This window comes from Phaseolus vulgaris, chromosome 5, assembly GCF_051622355.1.
Source record: "Phaseolus vulgaris cultivar YP4 chromosome 5, ASM5162235v1, whole genome shotgun sequence".
In the NCBI taxonomy this organism is placed as follows: domain Eukaryota; kingdom Viridiplantae; phylum Streptophyta; class Magnoliopsida; order Fabales; family Fabaceae; genus Phaseolus; species Phaseolus vulgaris.
Window position 1 is genome coordinate 4,855,258 of NC_143502.1, and position 11,849 is coordinate 4,867,106.

Genomic DNA, 11,849 nt, shown 5'->3' on the forward strand with positions numbered 1-11,849 from the left:
GGATTGGCTTTTGAACCCTGTTCTCTGCCTAAAAAGTTGTTGAAGTACTGGTTTCTGGTGTCCTTGTGGTGCAGGTTTGCTGGTTTTCACCTTTTCAAGTTTCTAGGATGCAGCTGAGGAGAGTCAGCTAAAGTTGTTGTCATGAGCCACACAGAAGGCCTGGTGATTGGATTCAGAAGGAAACTTATGGGTTTTTTCTGCATCTTGATGCCAGTTGTTGCTATACATGAGTTAGACTAAGTTGGTACTGGTTTAGACTAATATCTAATGTGACAACGACTATTTTGTGTAAAGATAATTATATGGTTTAGGCGTTAGTGGAGCCATGTACTATGCATCTTAGTGGTGCTCTTTGTCTGCATATTTAAGTTTGGTGTTATGCTATGCATCCTACTGTTGCATAGTAGAAGATGAGAAGTGGAGTCTAGGTTTACAAGATAGGAAGAGTGGTGTTGTCCAAACAGGGGCAAAAGAAGCTGATATAGGTGGACCTTTTTGACTTAGCAACTAATTGGTAGTTTAAAACCTTGGTAGCTATTTAGATACCAATTTAGAAACTATTTATCAATAATAGAAACTAATTTAGAAACCAATAATATTTTTAGTTTCTAAAATAGTATCTGATTTAGTCAATATAGCAACTAATTATTTTTAGTCTCCAAAATTAGTTTCTATTTAATAATTTTCTAGTAGTGGATTGAAATAAGCAAAGTATTTCATAAAGATAAATATATGTGAATATATACAACTAAAAACATTTTAATTTTTTCATGATCACCTCCTACACCTAGAATGGTGTCTACTCAAACCTACCAAAACAATCACATGAGAAAGCCACATGTAAAATAAAAGAAAGGTCATCTATGAAAAAAATTACGATCAATATATAAACATATACAAATTAATCATAATTCTAAATATATCAAAATAATCCAACAAACTCTCTTTTATCCATTTTAAAGTCCTATTAGTCTAGAAACCTTTTCTAATGGATACAAGATAACACATAATAAACTAACACCTTCCAAAAAGCTTGTATTAAGCATGTCATACTATAGACTAACATTTGACTTATTCTAAAAACTTTTGGTGTGCATATGGACCTCAACTCCATAAGTGGAGTCAAATTCACTACACAAATAATTGTACAACTGAGCATATATAAATGTGGTGCAAGAACTCTCACTCAATTTCTCACCACATGAGATGTATTAATTTATTTGATTTAAATCATCTATGAAGTAAGGTATCTCCTTTCAATAATGGATTTGTGTGTTTAATACTACAAATCACAAATTGATTTAGTATTTCATTTTAGGTGAACTCAAAATTCCAATCAATCATACATGCATTCAATACTTTTTCAAATTATTCAAAAACAAATTTAAGTAAATTACATCATTAAACATGTGTGAGTATGAATAGTCACACAAATAATTTGAACTAAAATATATATATTGAAATCACTCACGTGGTTAAACAAGTAGTCATTACTTGAGTGATATGTTTTCTCTAAACAAAAGAAAAAAATTTCACTTGAATGGAAGTTATCCTAAAGAAAAGAGAATTGTTTTGACACGATCCATTGATATTGTATCTATAAATGTTCACTTGAGAAAAAAAATTTAGAAAAATAGCAATTAAGAAAATTTCATAGTCAAATTTCATATCTGTAATTGACATATATAAATATATATATATATATATATATAACAAGTTTGAAAGGAACATTTACACTAATCTAAAACACAAATTGCAAGTTATAACTAGTGTAACTGAATTCAACCATTTCAAACCAAATATCATGTTGAAACCAAATCAAAACACTATCACAACCAAATCAATCCAAAAAAATTTAAAGAATAATATCAAAAATACTTCATAATTAAAAATTAAAATAGTTTCCCTCACCTCGTAATTATTTATGTTCCAAACAATAATATACCAAAACTTCTAGAGACTTAATAAAATATTACCAAAACAACTAAAATATAAATCAAAGAATGAAGTAGTTAAGATAATAACATTTCTCAATCAATAGGATTGATAAAACTTCAAATACTCACACATAAAAAAAATAAAAAAAAAGTGAAAAGATAGAACTTACTCTAAATTGATTTTTTACTAAATAGAAATATTTTATGTTTAGTTACATAGTAGCTAGTGGATATGTTCGTGAAAAAGATTATAATACTTAAAAATGAAGAGAGTAGAGGAAAGTGATAAAAAAGGAGAAGAAGAAAAAAGAAACGTAAAGAAGGAAGAAAAAGAACAGAAAAAAGAAAGGAAAAAAAATATGGGCCTTCAAAGACTGTGAAGAATTGAAAGTTGTTACCCTAGCTTATTAAATTTATAGAATTATCACTTAAGTAGATGATAAATGTGTAAATAAAAAGAATTAGACGTGTTCACAGGATATATTTTTGTATAAAATTAAATTTTTTTTCTTGAAATATATTTTAAGTGTATTTCTAATTTTATTTTTTTAATTATTTTCAATTCTTATAATATATTATTTATAGATAGATTTTTTTAATTATATTTATTTTCAAATTTCTTTTAAATCTTACAATGTTTTTATTTAAATGTAAAATAAAGTAAAAATAAGCATGTTAAATACACATAAGATATTTGAAATAACATAAAAATAATTAAAATACAATACAAAGATTATTTAAAAATAACCCACTATAAATACTAATCTATCAAAGTGTATAATCCTGAAATAGTGAAAAAGGTATTGTAGAATTCAAAAATGAATATTTTCGGTATTTTTGAAAATATGGGGTGTATGAAGAAATATAGAAACTATTCTTTTATTGTTGCCAATATCCAACATGTTAAAGCCTCTTACTAGATCCATATTCTGGATGAATGATCCTTTGATAGCTAATGTATTTTCACAAAAAAATATTCAAAATTTTATAATTTAAAATACAATTTTATATTTTAAATTCTAAAGTTTAGAATGTATTTTCGAATCTGTATAATTTAAAATATAATTTTATATTTTGATTTCTAAAGTTTAGAATGTATTTTCGAATCTAAAAGATACTTTCTCAATACTAGAATTCAAAATATAAAAAAATATTTAGAAGATACTTTTTGAATACTAGAATTCAAAATATAAAAAAATATTTAGAAGATACTTTCTGAATATTAGAATTTAAAATATAAAAAATATTTTAAATTTTAGAATTTGAAATTTTTGAAAAGAAGGAGAAGAAGAATGTCAATGAAGAAGATGAAATTTCATATAAGTGCAAGAAAAAAGGTTAGCAAAAAATTGTCATATTACTATTTTTTTTTTATAAAGAATTTCATCTTAAGCATTACTATGCACGATATCTCAACTAGACTGATACTTAAAGCAACAACAATCATCTGTAACGAAATATTGAAAATTTTTATAAAACAAATTTTGGGAGAAGAACACAAAAGAAAAAAAGGCAATTGCTTTCTGCACCATATCACTGCACCCAATTCCACTAAAAAAGACAAAAATACCCTTAATGTATTATTTTTTGTATTGCAGATTTTCTTATTCGGAATGGGCTTTTGATTTTTATTTCTGGATTTTTATTTCCTAAACACAAAAAGCTCTTCCGGATCTCTTTTTCGAAATGTATTGTTTTCAAATTCTAGATTTTTATTTCCAGAATAAAAGGTATTTTCGGAATTTTAAAATTGTGTTGGGTGGAGTTTCAAAAATATTGTGTGTGAGAAGAATTTGCCAAAAAAACATCATAAGCTTTCATATTTTCCTCCTACAGCCCAATTTTAAAAAAAAAAATACTCATTTTGTCTTTTCTATTTCATAATTCATTCAACCTGTTAAACACACATTATTCTACTCCATTAGTGTCTTTACTTGTGATAAAGAGCATTGTTGGAGATGAAGGTTTTCTAGGTATTGAAGTTAGTTAACTCTTAGTGATTTTTCACTTTTTTTTAATGGATTTAAGCAATTGTGGATGTTACACTTATTTTCGAGTTACTTCTAATTCCATGGATTGCCTTCTAAATTTCACAACTTAAGAAAAGCAACTCATTATAAGAATTTTATGTAATCTAAAATTTTAATTTTAGGTTTCAAAATGTAAAATTAATAAGTTATCCATAAAACACTAATCCAAAAATATAATTATATTTCCATATTGTAAAATTCAAAATATATTTCTTAATCTAAAAATGCATTCATAATTGTAAAAAAAAAAAAATTATAAATTTGAATTATGTAACCAGAAATATATTTTCAAATTATATAATTTGAATGCATATCCATTCAAACTTAAAAATATATTCTAGATTACAAAATTTAGAAATATATTCTAATTTGCAATCCAAAAATAATTATAAAGGTAATTTGGACTTATCCCACATTCCATAGAAGTACATAAAAAAAATCATAAGGTTGCACGAAGAAAAAGTTTAGATATGCGTTCATTTTCCCTAAAGACCCATGTCCTTCAACTTAAAGACTAAACCCTATAGAGAATGAATTATCTTCTTTAATATTGTCTTCATTGTAGCCTAATATTTTGGCACCTCACAGTAAAACACACTGCACTCATAGTAAATGTGAAAATACAATTTGTCCTTAGGTATTTCAAATTACATAATCCAAATTGAAGTTTTTAGATCCAAAAGTATTCTCTGGTCCATATGAAGTATTTAAAATAAATATATTTCAAATTAGATAATCCTTTTCACCTGAATCTAGAAATAGCTTATTATGTAATTCAAAATGTTTTAAAAAATGATATTTTAAATTATATAATCCATAAGTCTTTTCTAAATTCAAGATTAGCTTCTTAATTATGTAATTCGAAATATAACCAGATTATATAATCCAAAAACTAATCAATTCAAAAAAGAGTTTCAGATTATATAATTTGAAAGGTATGCGGGGTGTAGGAAGAAGCAACCCACCATTAATTCTTAACATTTGGTCCCCATCTGTATTTTTTTTTCTTTTTAATATCTAAGAAATTATGCATACACTACAATAAAATCATTAAATAGAAATCAAATTTATAGATAAAAAATAATTAGTTGCTATATTAATTAAATTAGATACTAAAAAAATTATTAGTTTCTAAATTAATTTCTATTATTGATAAATAATTTCTAAATTGGTATCTAATTAGCTACTAAAATTTTTGCTACCAAATTTAGAAATCTAAATAATTGGTTCTTAAAACTTTGATAGCTAATTAGATATCAATTTAGAAATTATTTATCAACAATAGAAACTAATTTAGAAATAAAAAAAAATTGTAATCTCTAAAATGGTCTCTAATTTAGTCAATATAGCAATTAATTATTTTTAGTCTATAAATTGGTGTCTATTTAATGATTTTCTTGTAGTAATATGATTAATAATGAGTAGGTGCTTGGTATAGTGATGCATTAAAATTCTTGCTTTTGATTAAAAAAAGTTTGAAATAGTATAAAAAAAGTTTGACTACCAAAATGTTTTCTCATTAGATATGGAGAGGTAAGAACAAATCCTAGAACCCAGCTCACAAAGGTCTCCAATTCTTCACACTTTGGCTGAGAGGAGAAGGGACACTAGCCGACCAAGAGTCCAAATCAGGCAAAGGTCCTGTAAGTGCCATAAAATTTGCACCATTTTCCTTTGGCATTCTCTTCCAACTTAGCTGAGAAATTCAAAACACAACAACCTATAAGCATCCTAAAAGATTATATTAAAAATATACTCAACCCTACAAGAGTGTTCTATCCCACAATTATACTACATTAATTAGAAATCCTATCTAATTTCAACCAACAACATAGAAATGAAAAGATTTACAGGAACAGTAACACCTGAGAGTTACAACAAAATCAAACAGGTTCTGAAATTCAGGAACTCCTCTTCAACCAAGAATATGTGATCCAAGAAATTCAAAGAATTGCTCCAAGAACCAGGTTTTCCGCACAAAAGTTATTCTCTATCAAAAGGTTGTAATGAATCTCTCAAAACAGATTTTTGAAGTCACTTTTAAATTCATCAAAAAGAGTAGTTTTATAACAACTGAAGTGAAGTTTTAATTCGTTTTAATCTGTGAAAACTATGAATTAGTTCGAGTTTTCAATCTGTTAAAACTTAATAGACATAAAAATAGTTCTGTAGACCATGCATCATAATCAACTTAAGGATTAAAAACTTTGTTATAATGGGTCCTACTACACAATACCTAAAATGTGTTCACACATTTTACAAAAGAAAATTCATTTCAGAAATGCTCTGCGTGCAGAAAGTACTTGGTATTTGCTACGTTTCTACTGTTCTATAGCATATAAAGATCTCTTTTAGCTTCACAGAACAGAATGCACTACAGTGTAATGCATGAAATAATGAAGAAACAACCACAAACAATGAGATCAGAAACAGAAGCATTACTTGTCCCGGAAATGCTTTGGATAGTGCTTTCATAGCTGGATTTAGTAAGCATGATTCATCACTTGACAAAGTTTCAGGATCAGTACTTCCATCTGTGGCACTTGGACCCCCACTAACACCAGCACAGTTTACCATGAAGCGACCATCAGCCATCAATCTTTCTTGTAATCGCAGCCATGTACTAACCTGATGAATGCATTAAAAACTCTGAAATATAATGCTAAAATTCCTTGAGACAGTAAAAGTTAATTTTTTATCATTCTGACCTTGAATTTATCATGAAAAAGATCAAGTTAACAGATTAAGCAGATCACTGTATGAATTTACGAATATATATTTAAGAAATTTTCAATCTTAATCCCTTGTTTTAGAAGAGTTCAAGGATTCATTTCTGCTTTATGATTCCACATCATCAGTTTAACAGGAATTTCATCGTAAGTTTATATACAGGCTGTAGATGAAGAATGTTGAAACAAAAACAGAGAAAAATAATAGGTAGATCAGCCTTTACTTTTGAGATGTTCAGAACCAAGGCAATAAAAGATCAATTTGTTTTAAGATAATTACAAGTTTTCATTCATAAATTTGTCTTCTCACCGGAGGCTAATCAACTTTTGGGGTTTCTGTAACTATAACTGCAACACTAGAGAAGCATATTGTTTTTTAACACTATCCATCCCACAATGACCACAGTTTTAGCCTTTTAATAAAATTCCAAACTCACTGATGTTCTCATTTTCCAACGAAAAGCATTAATGTTTTTCTTCCTGATTTTCAGTCAAATTAATGCATTTATTCAAAAAAATGAGGCTATTTTAGAAAAATTATTTCGATAAGAGATATATTTATTGTTCTTCATATGTATGAAATTGATAGGATAAGGAATGTTGGCTTAGAGACTGGCAGTAAGCCCAAGGTTTGGAGGTTGTATGCAAGGAGAAAAAAGGGTATGAAGAGAAGTGCAAAGGTGGAAAAAGATGTAACAGAATCAGTAAAGGAGTAAGAGGGATAGGGAGAATATAGGGGAGAAAAATAGGAGGTAGAGGGCAGAGGGAGTATCTTGCTTGCTCCATAAACTATTTCTAGATATTCTACAAAGATCTTATGAGCCCGACATGGCTTAGACATTCAACTTAACATTGGATTTGATTTTTTAGCAAGTTTTTCACGTGATCGTGTTGTGTTAAGAGATCAATGCAGACAAAGACCCTGCACTTGAAAAACTTCAAGGGACCTTGTGCATGGTTGTGTGAAAAATTCGAAAGTATCCAAATTCCATTAACTCTCTCCTCTTCTTGTGCCATATAAATTCAAAATGCCAAACATACTCTAAAGTATTAAGTGAATTTGGGTAATGAATGAGATAATGGCATGAATGAGTAAAAATATTCAAAAGATAGCAATTCAATTTTATACTTTTATTGCCAGAAGCTTAAATTTGACACTACTATTACGAAAAGAGCAAGGTACACAAGCTGTCATTTGACTAGGAAGAACTTCACAATCACCTAGAACATGCATATCTGTGTGTAGAAAAACTACATACCTCTTGCAGCTGAGGCAAAACTTTTCCATCAGCGAACAAGTCAACTACAATGCCTGATAATTGAACAAATATATGTTGGTCAACAGTAACAAAATAGTATCCACTTCAAAAAATGAGGAAATAAGGGATATTATAATGGTGTATTGCTACTGCAAGAAAAAAGATCCCTCCACATGATCAATTCAACCATGCATTACTGCCTTGATATTTTCAATTAAATTGAGCTGCATTGTTGAAATAATTTCCTTACAAGTGGATGAAAACACAAACAAGGTACAAAGTTTCTTTTACTAAGAAGTATAGGTAGAAAATAAAAGTAGTATCATAGTATGAGAAGGTAGATAACTAGGCAATATGCAATGTGAATGACTCACCAGCATATCTTCCGTGAAAATCCTTTGAGGGAACGAAAGCATCACCAACATGAATATTTAAAACCCCACCATCTTCTGTGGCCTTCTCCAAATCAGATAAGCCAAAATAATCTCTCACCTTGTCAATCAACTATAATATTTGGTTTTTCAAGAACAAAAGAATAGAAGGGTTAGAATGCATGCATCAGGGATCATATCAATTAGTAGATATGATAGTAGGATAACAAGGACCGAAATTTAATTGAAAACACTGATCATAAATGTTTTAAACAGAAAAGATATTTTTCACCTAGAGTGTACTGAGATCTAGTAAGACTTCTTTTTAACATAAATAGAAAAGAAATAATGCATATTAACAGACAGGGAGAGGAAAATACCCCATAAATTTTTGGTATCCTCAAAAAGATACCATAAGATCCTAGGAAGTAGTTCAACTCTAATTTATTGTTCTTATAAATATAAGCAATGCTTATTTTTTCAGGCATATAAATATCAGTAAGCTGATAGCTGAGTGCAAAAATCTAACCAGTTCACTCAAACTCTAGCTATTTTTTTCTTAGAACTTTTTTCAAGACAGAATCAAAGCCCTATTCATTGAAATCTGATTATTGTTTCTGCAATATACAAGTAGAAATGGGATGTTGGTTATTTCGTTTTCACTAGAGTTATCACTGACTTCAGTGTTTCAATTTTGATAATCAGGTTTCAGAAGGGATTGTTGTTTCATAGAATTCTACAAAGTTAATAGCTCTAGATCACTGAAGTGTAGATGTACTTTAATACAGAAATAAATAACCAAAGAAACTCCATTTAAATTTATTAAAAATATCTTAGCAGAAAAGAAGCATATGTTACAATTTGATCAATCTCCCAGCCTTCAAGTTGCAGTGAAGGCCATAAGTCAAGCATCAGATGAGCTGCAGTTCCACCACCCTGCAGGATTTAAAAGCAGTATGAAATTACTTACAAGATCACTGATATTTAGAAATTCCCTCTTGTAAATTCCTTCCCAGACTATAATAGGTGTCAACTTAAAATTAAATGAATTACCAAACCTAAGATAGCAATGGGACCTTTTGGAACAATAGCTGGCAAGCTCGCAAATTCATCCTGTTTAATGCAACAAATTCAGAAACCCTTGGCATGTATAATTGATCAACCGATGTGCAAATATTTACAAAAGTACAAAGCAGTTACATAGCATACAAGTAACAAAGTAAGCAATGATAGAACTTATGCACCTGGATTCACCTTAACACTCAAAGAATATGACAACTAAAGATAAATATGAAAATGATTATGCAGTTACTTTCAAGCACTGTGGCACCCTACATAGGACTTTCGTATTGACCCTGAAGTAATTATACATGTTGCTTGCTACATCTATAGTTTAATAGTTTTACTAAATATATCAGCTACATTGCGTAGCATTTATTCACAAGCATGGAATAAATAAAATTTGATTTAACACAATAGAACTCAATGGCCATTTGCTGGCGGCGGTTGTTCAGCATGAAAAGTGATTTACTTTCATTTTGGATAGGTTTCACTAGACAACGAATGCAAGATCAGAGGCCATGTTTGATCTTAAATTTTGACATAGCATTAAAAATGCATCACCAGTTTCTTGCATCAAATAACAAATTAAGACAAACTTTTGCTATTAAACATGATAGGCTTGACCCAGATCCAGTTTAACACCTTGACAATAATTCTCTGGTGTGAACCCTATGTTCAATTCTCAGCATTGATATAGAGCTTATACAGCTATGTCAACAATTTTTCTCAAATCAGAAACTCCTATGGAGTAAAGTTAGCCATTTATATTTAAAATATAACAAATCCAAATCAATAGGGTGAGCTGAACAAAGGAAAAATGATAAGAAAAGCAGTATTAGTTCTCAACCTTGTAAATATGTCTACAAACTGCAAGCAAATATGAACACAAGTATACACACATCCCACAATGAATTTGATATATGAATCATAGAATAAGGGGGGAGTGCTTTTTAACAATGTTTCAAACTTGGACACTAAGCAATCCAAACGTCATTACTTTGTAAGAAAAAAAAAGTTTTAATTTTACACAACATACACCACCCATTACCCTTTCGAGGTATGCATCAAACACACATGCATACAGCAAAACAAACAATGTCAAGGTAGCATACATACCCAATAAGAACCAGTCCATTTTGACTCATGGTAAAGAACACTGTGAACACCATCTGCAACAAAAGAAACGCAAATTCTGACACATCAATTACCCTTGGCACACTGCTGAAGGAGACTGATCACAGACAAAAAAATACAAATATTTACAAGGAAATGCAAGACGGCATTTGAATACTTTTGAGACCCATGAAGTAAAGTTTGAATTTTTAAAAGCAATTCATACTGAGAGAAGATGAGAGGAGTACAAGATGAATCAAGGAGTAACATTCTAGCCTTTGGGGTGTCCACTATGAGTATGTCATTGTAAGCAGATTTGATAGATGCAACCAGTTGAAAGTTCTCTTCGTCCTCAGTTTCTACTTCTTGTTGTTGTTGTTGAGCAGCAACAGAAAATGGTAAGTGTGCATTGGACTTTGAATGATAAGTTGAGTGGAGAAGAAAGGGTTTTGGTGTTGGGATGAGAGAGTGAGTTGCTGCAATGGAAAAAGCAAAAGACTTAAACTTGATGTCTATGCCCAAAAGGGAAGGAGACATCAAATTGGTTAAGGGCAATGCACATCCTCTCATTGTGTTCTCTTGCTTCAATGCCAAACAAAGGGATAAGTTAAACTGAAAACTCCACCTTTGTTATCCAAACTAGGTTATTACTTGCACGGGAAAGATTTTTCTATGAAAGATTGTATTTATGAAATATTATTAATATATTAATAAATAATTAAATAATTGTAATTTATGTAGGTATATATTTTAACTTTTTTTGTTACAATAAAGATGCATAGAGATGTGTTATAGTATCTTATATAAATAATTTTATACCACCTTAAATTGAAATATTTAATAATAATAAATTTTACAATATATATATTTTCACCAAATACAATCAACTCATACAATTTGTTTGTAAGTAAAGAAATTTATACAATATAACAAAGATACTAAATTTATACAAAATACCAAATCATAAAAAAAAAACATAAGTTAGAAAACAAAAATATAATACAGAAATATAATAGTTATAAATATTAAAAATGTTTGAACAACCTATACAAAAACATAAGTTTGATATTGCATTCTCTAAAAAATTACACTCTTCTCCATGATTTGTATCTGTTAAGTTTTTCTTTTGGGTTGTATATTGTGGGGTAACAACCATGACAACTTTCTCTATTGCATTCTCAGATGAATTGTCATGTACATGTTCTGTACTCTCTATGTCAGAAACCGCATCATGTATGTAGTTTAATCCATATGAAAATGTTGTTAACTTATTCCTTTGACTTGTGGATTCTTGGTTGAAAACCATCTTCATTTTCTTTGTTGGATTGTGGCCTGATTTGTCGCGGAC

The 11,849-nt window shown here is 29.2% G+C and overlaps 1 protein-coding gene across 3 annotated transcripts; it reads right to left on the bottom strand.

Moving 5' to 3' along the window:
- Window positions 1-5,408: 5,408 nt before the first annotated feature.
- Window positions 5,409-11,158, bottom strand: LOC137834948 (uncharacterized). Of its 3 annotated transcripts, none has more exons than XM_068643208.2 (8): window positions 10,750-11,158; window positions 10,505-10,557; window positions 9,380-9,439; window positions 9,185-9,262; window positions 8,330-8,459; window positions 7,956-8,008; window positions 6,410-6,595; window positions 5,409-5,663 (listed from the first exon to the last, which is right to left on the bottom strand). In XM_068643208.2, exons 1-8 carry the CDS (start codon window positions 11,069-11,071, stop codon window positions 5,526-5,528), a joined length of 1,020 nt encoding a protein of 339 aa, XP_068499309.1. In that variant the 5' UTR covers window positions 11,072-11,158; the 3' UTR covers window positions 5,409-5,525. The 3 variants fall into 3 exon arrangements, with proteins under 3 accessions (XP_068499309.1, XP_090158759.1, XP_090158760.1); XM_090302633.1 differs by having other exon boundaries at window positions 9,403-9,439; window positions 10,750-11,097; XM_090302634.1 differs by having other exon boundaries at window positions 9,385-9,439; window positions 10,750-11,090.
- Between the last annotated feature and the right edge of the window lie 691 nt (window positions 11,159-11,849).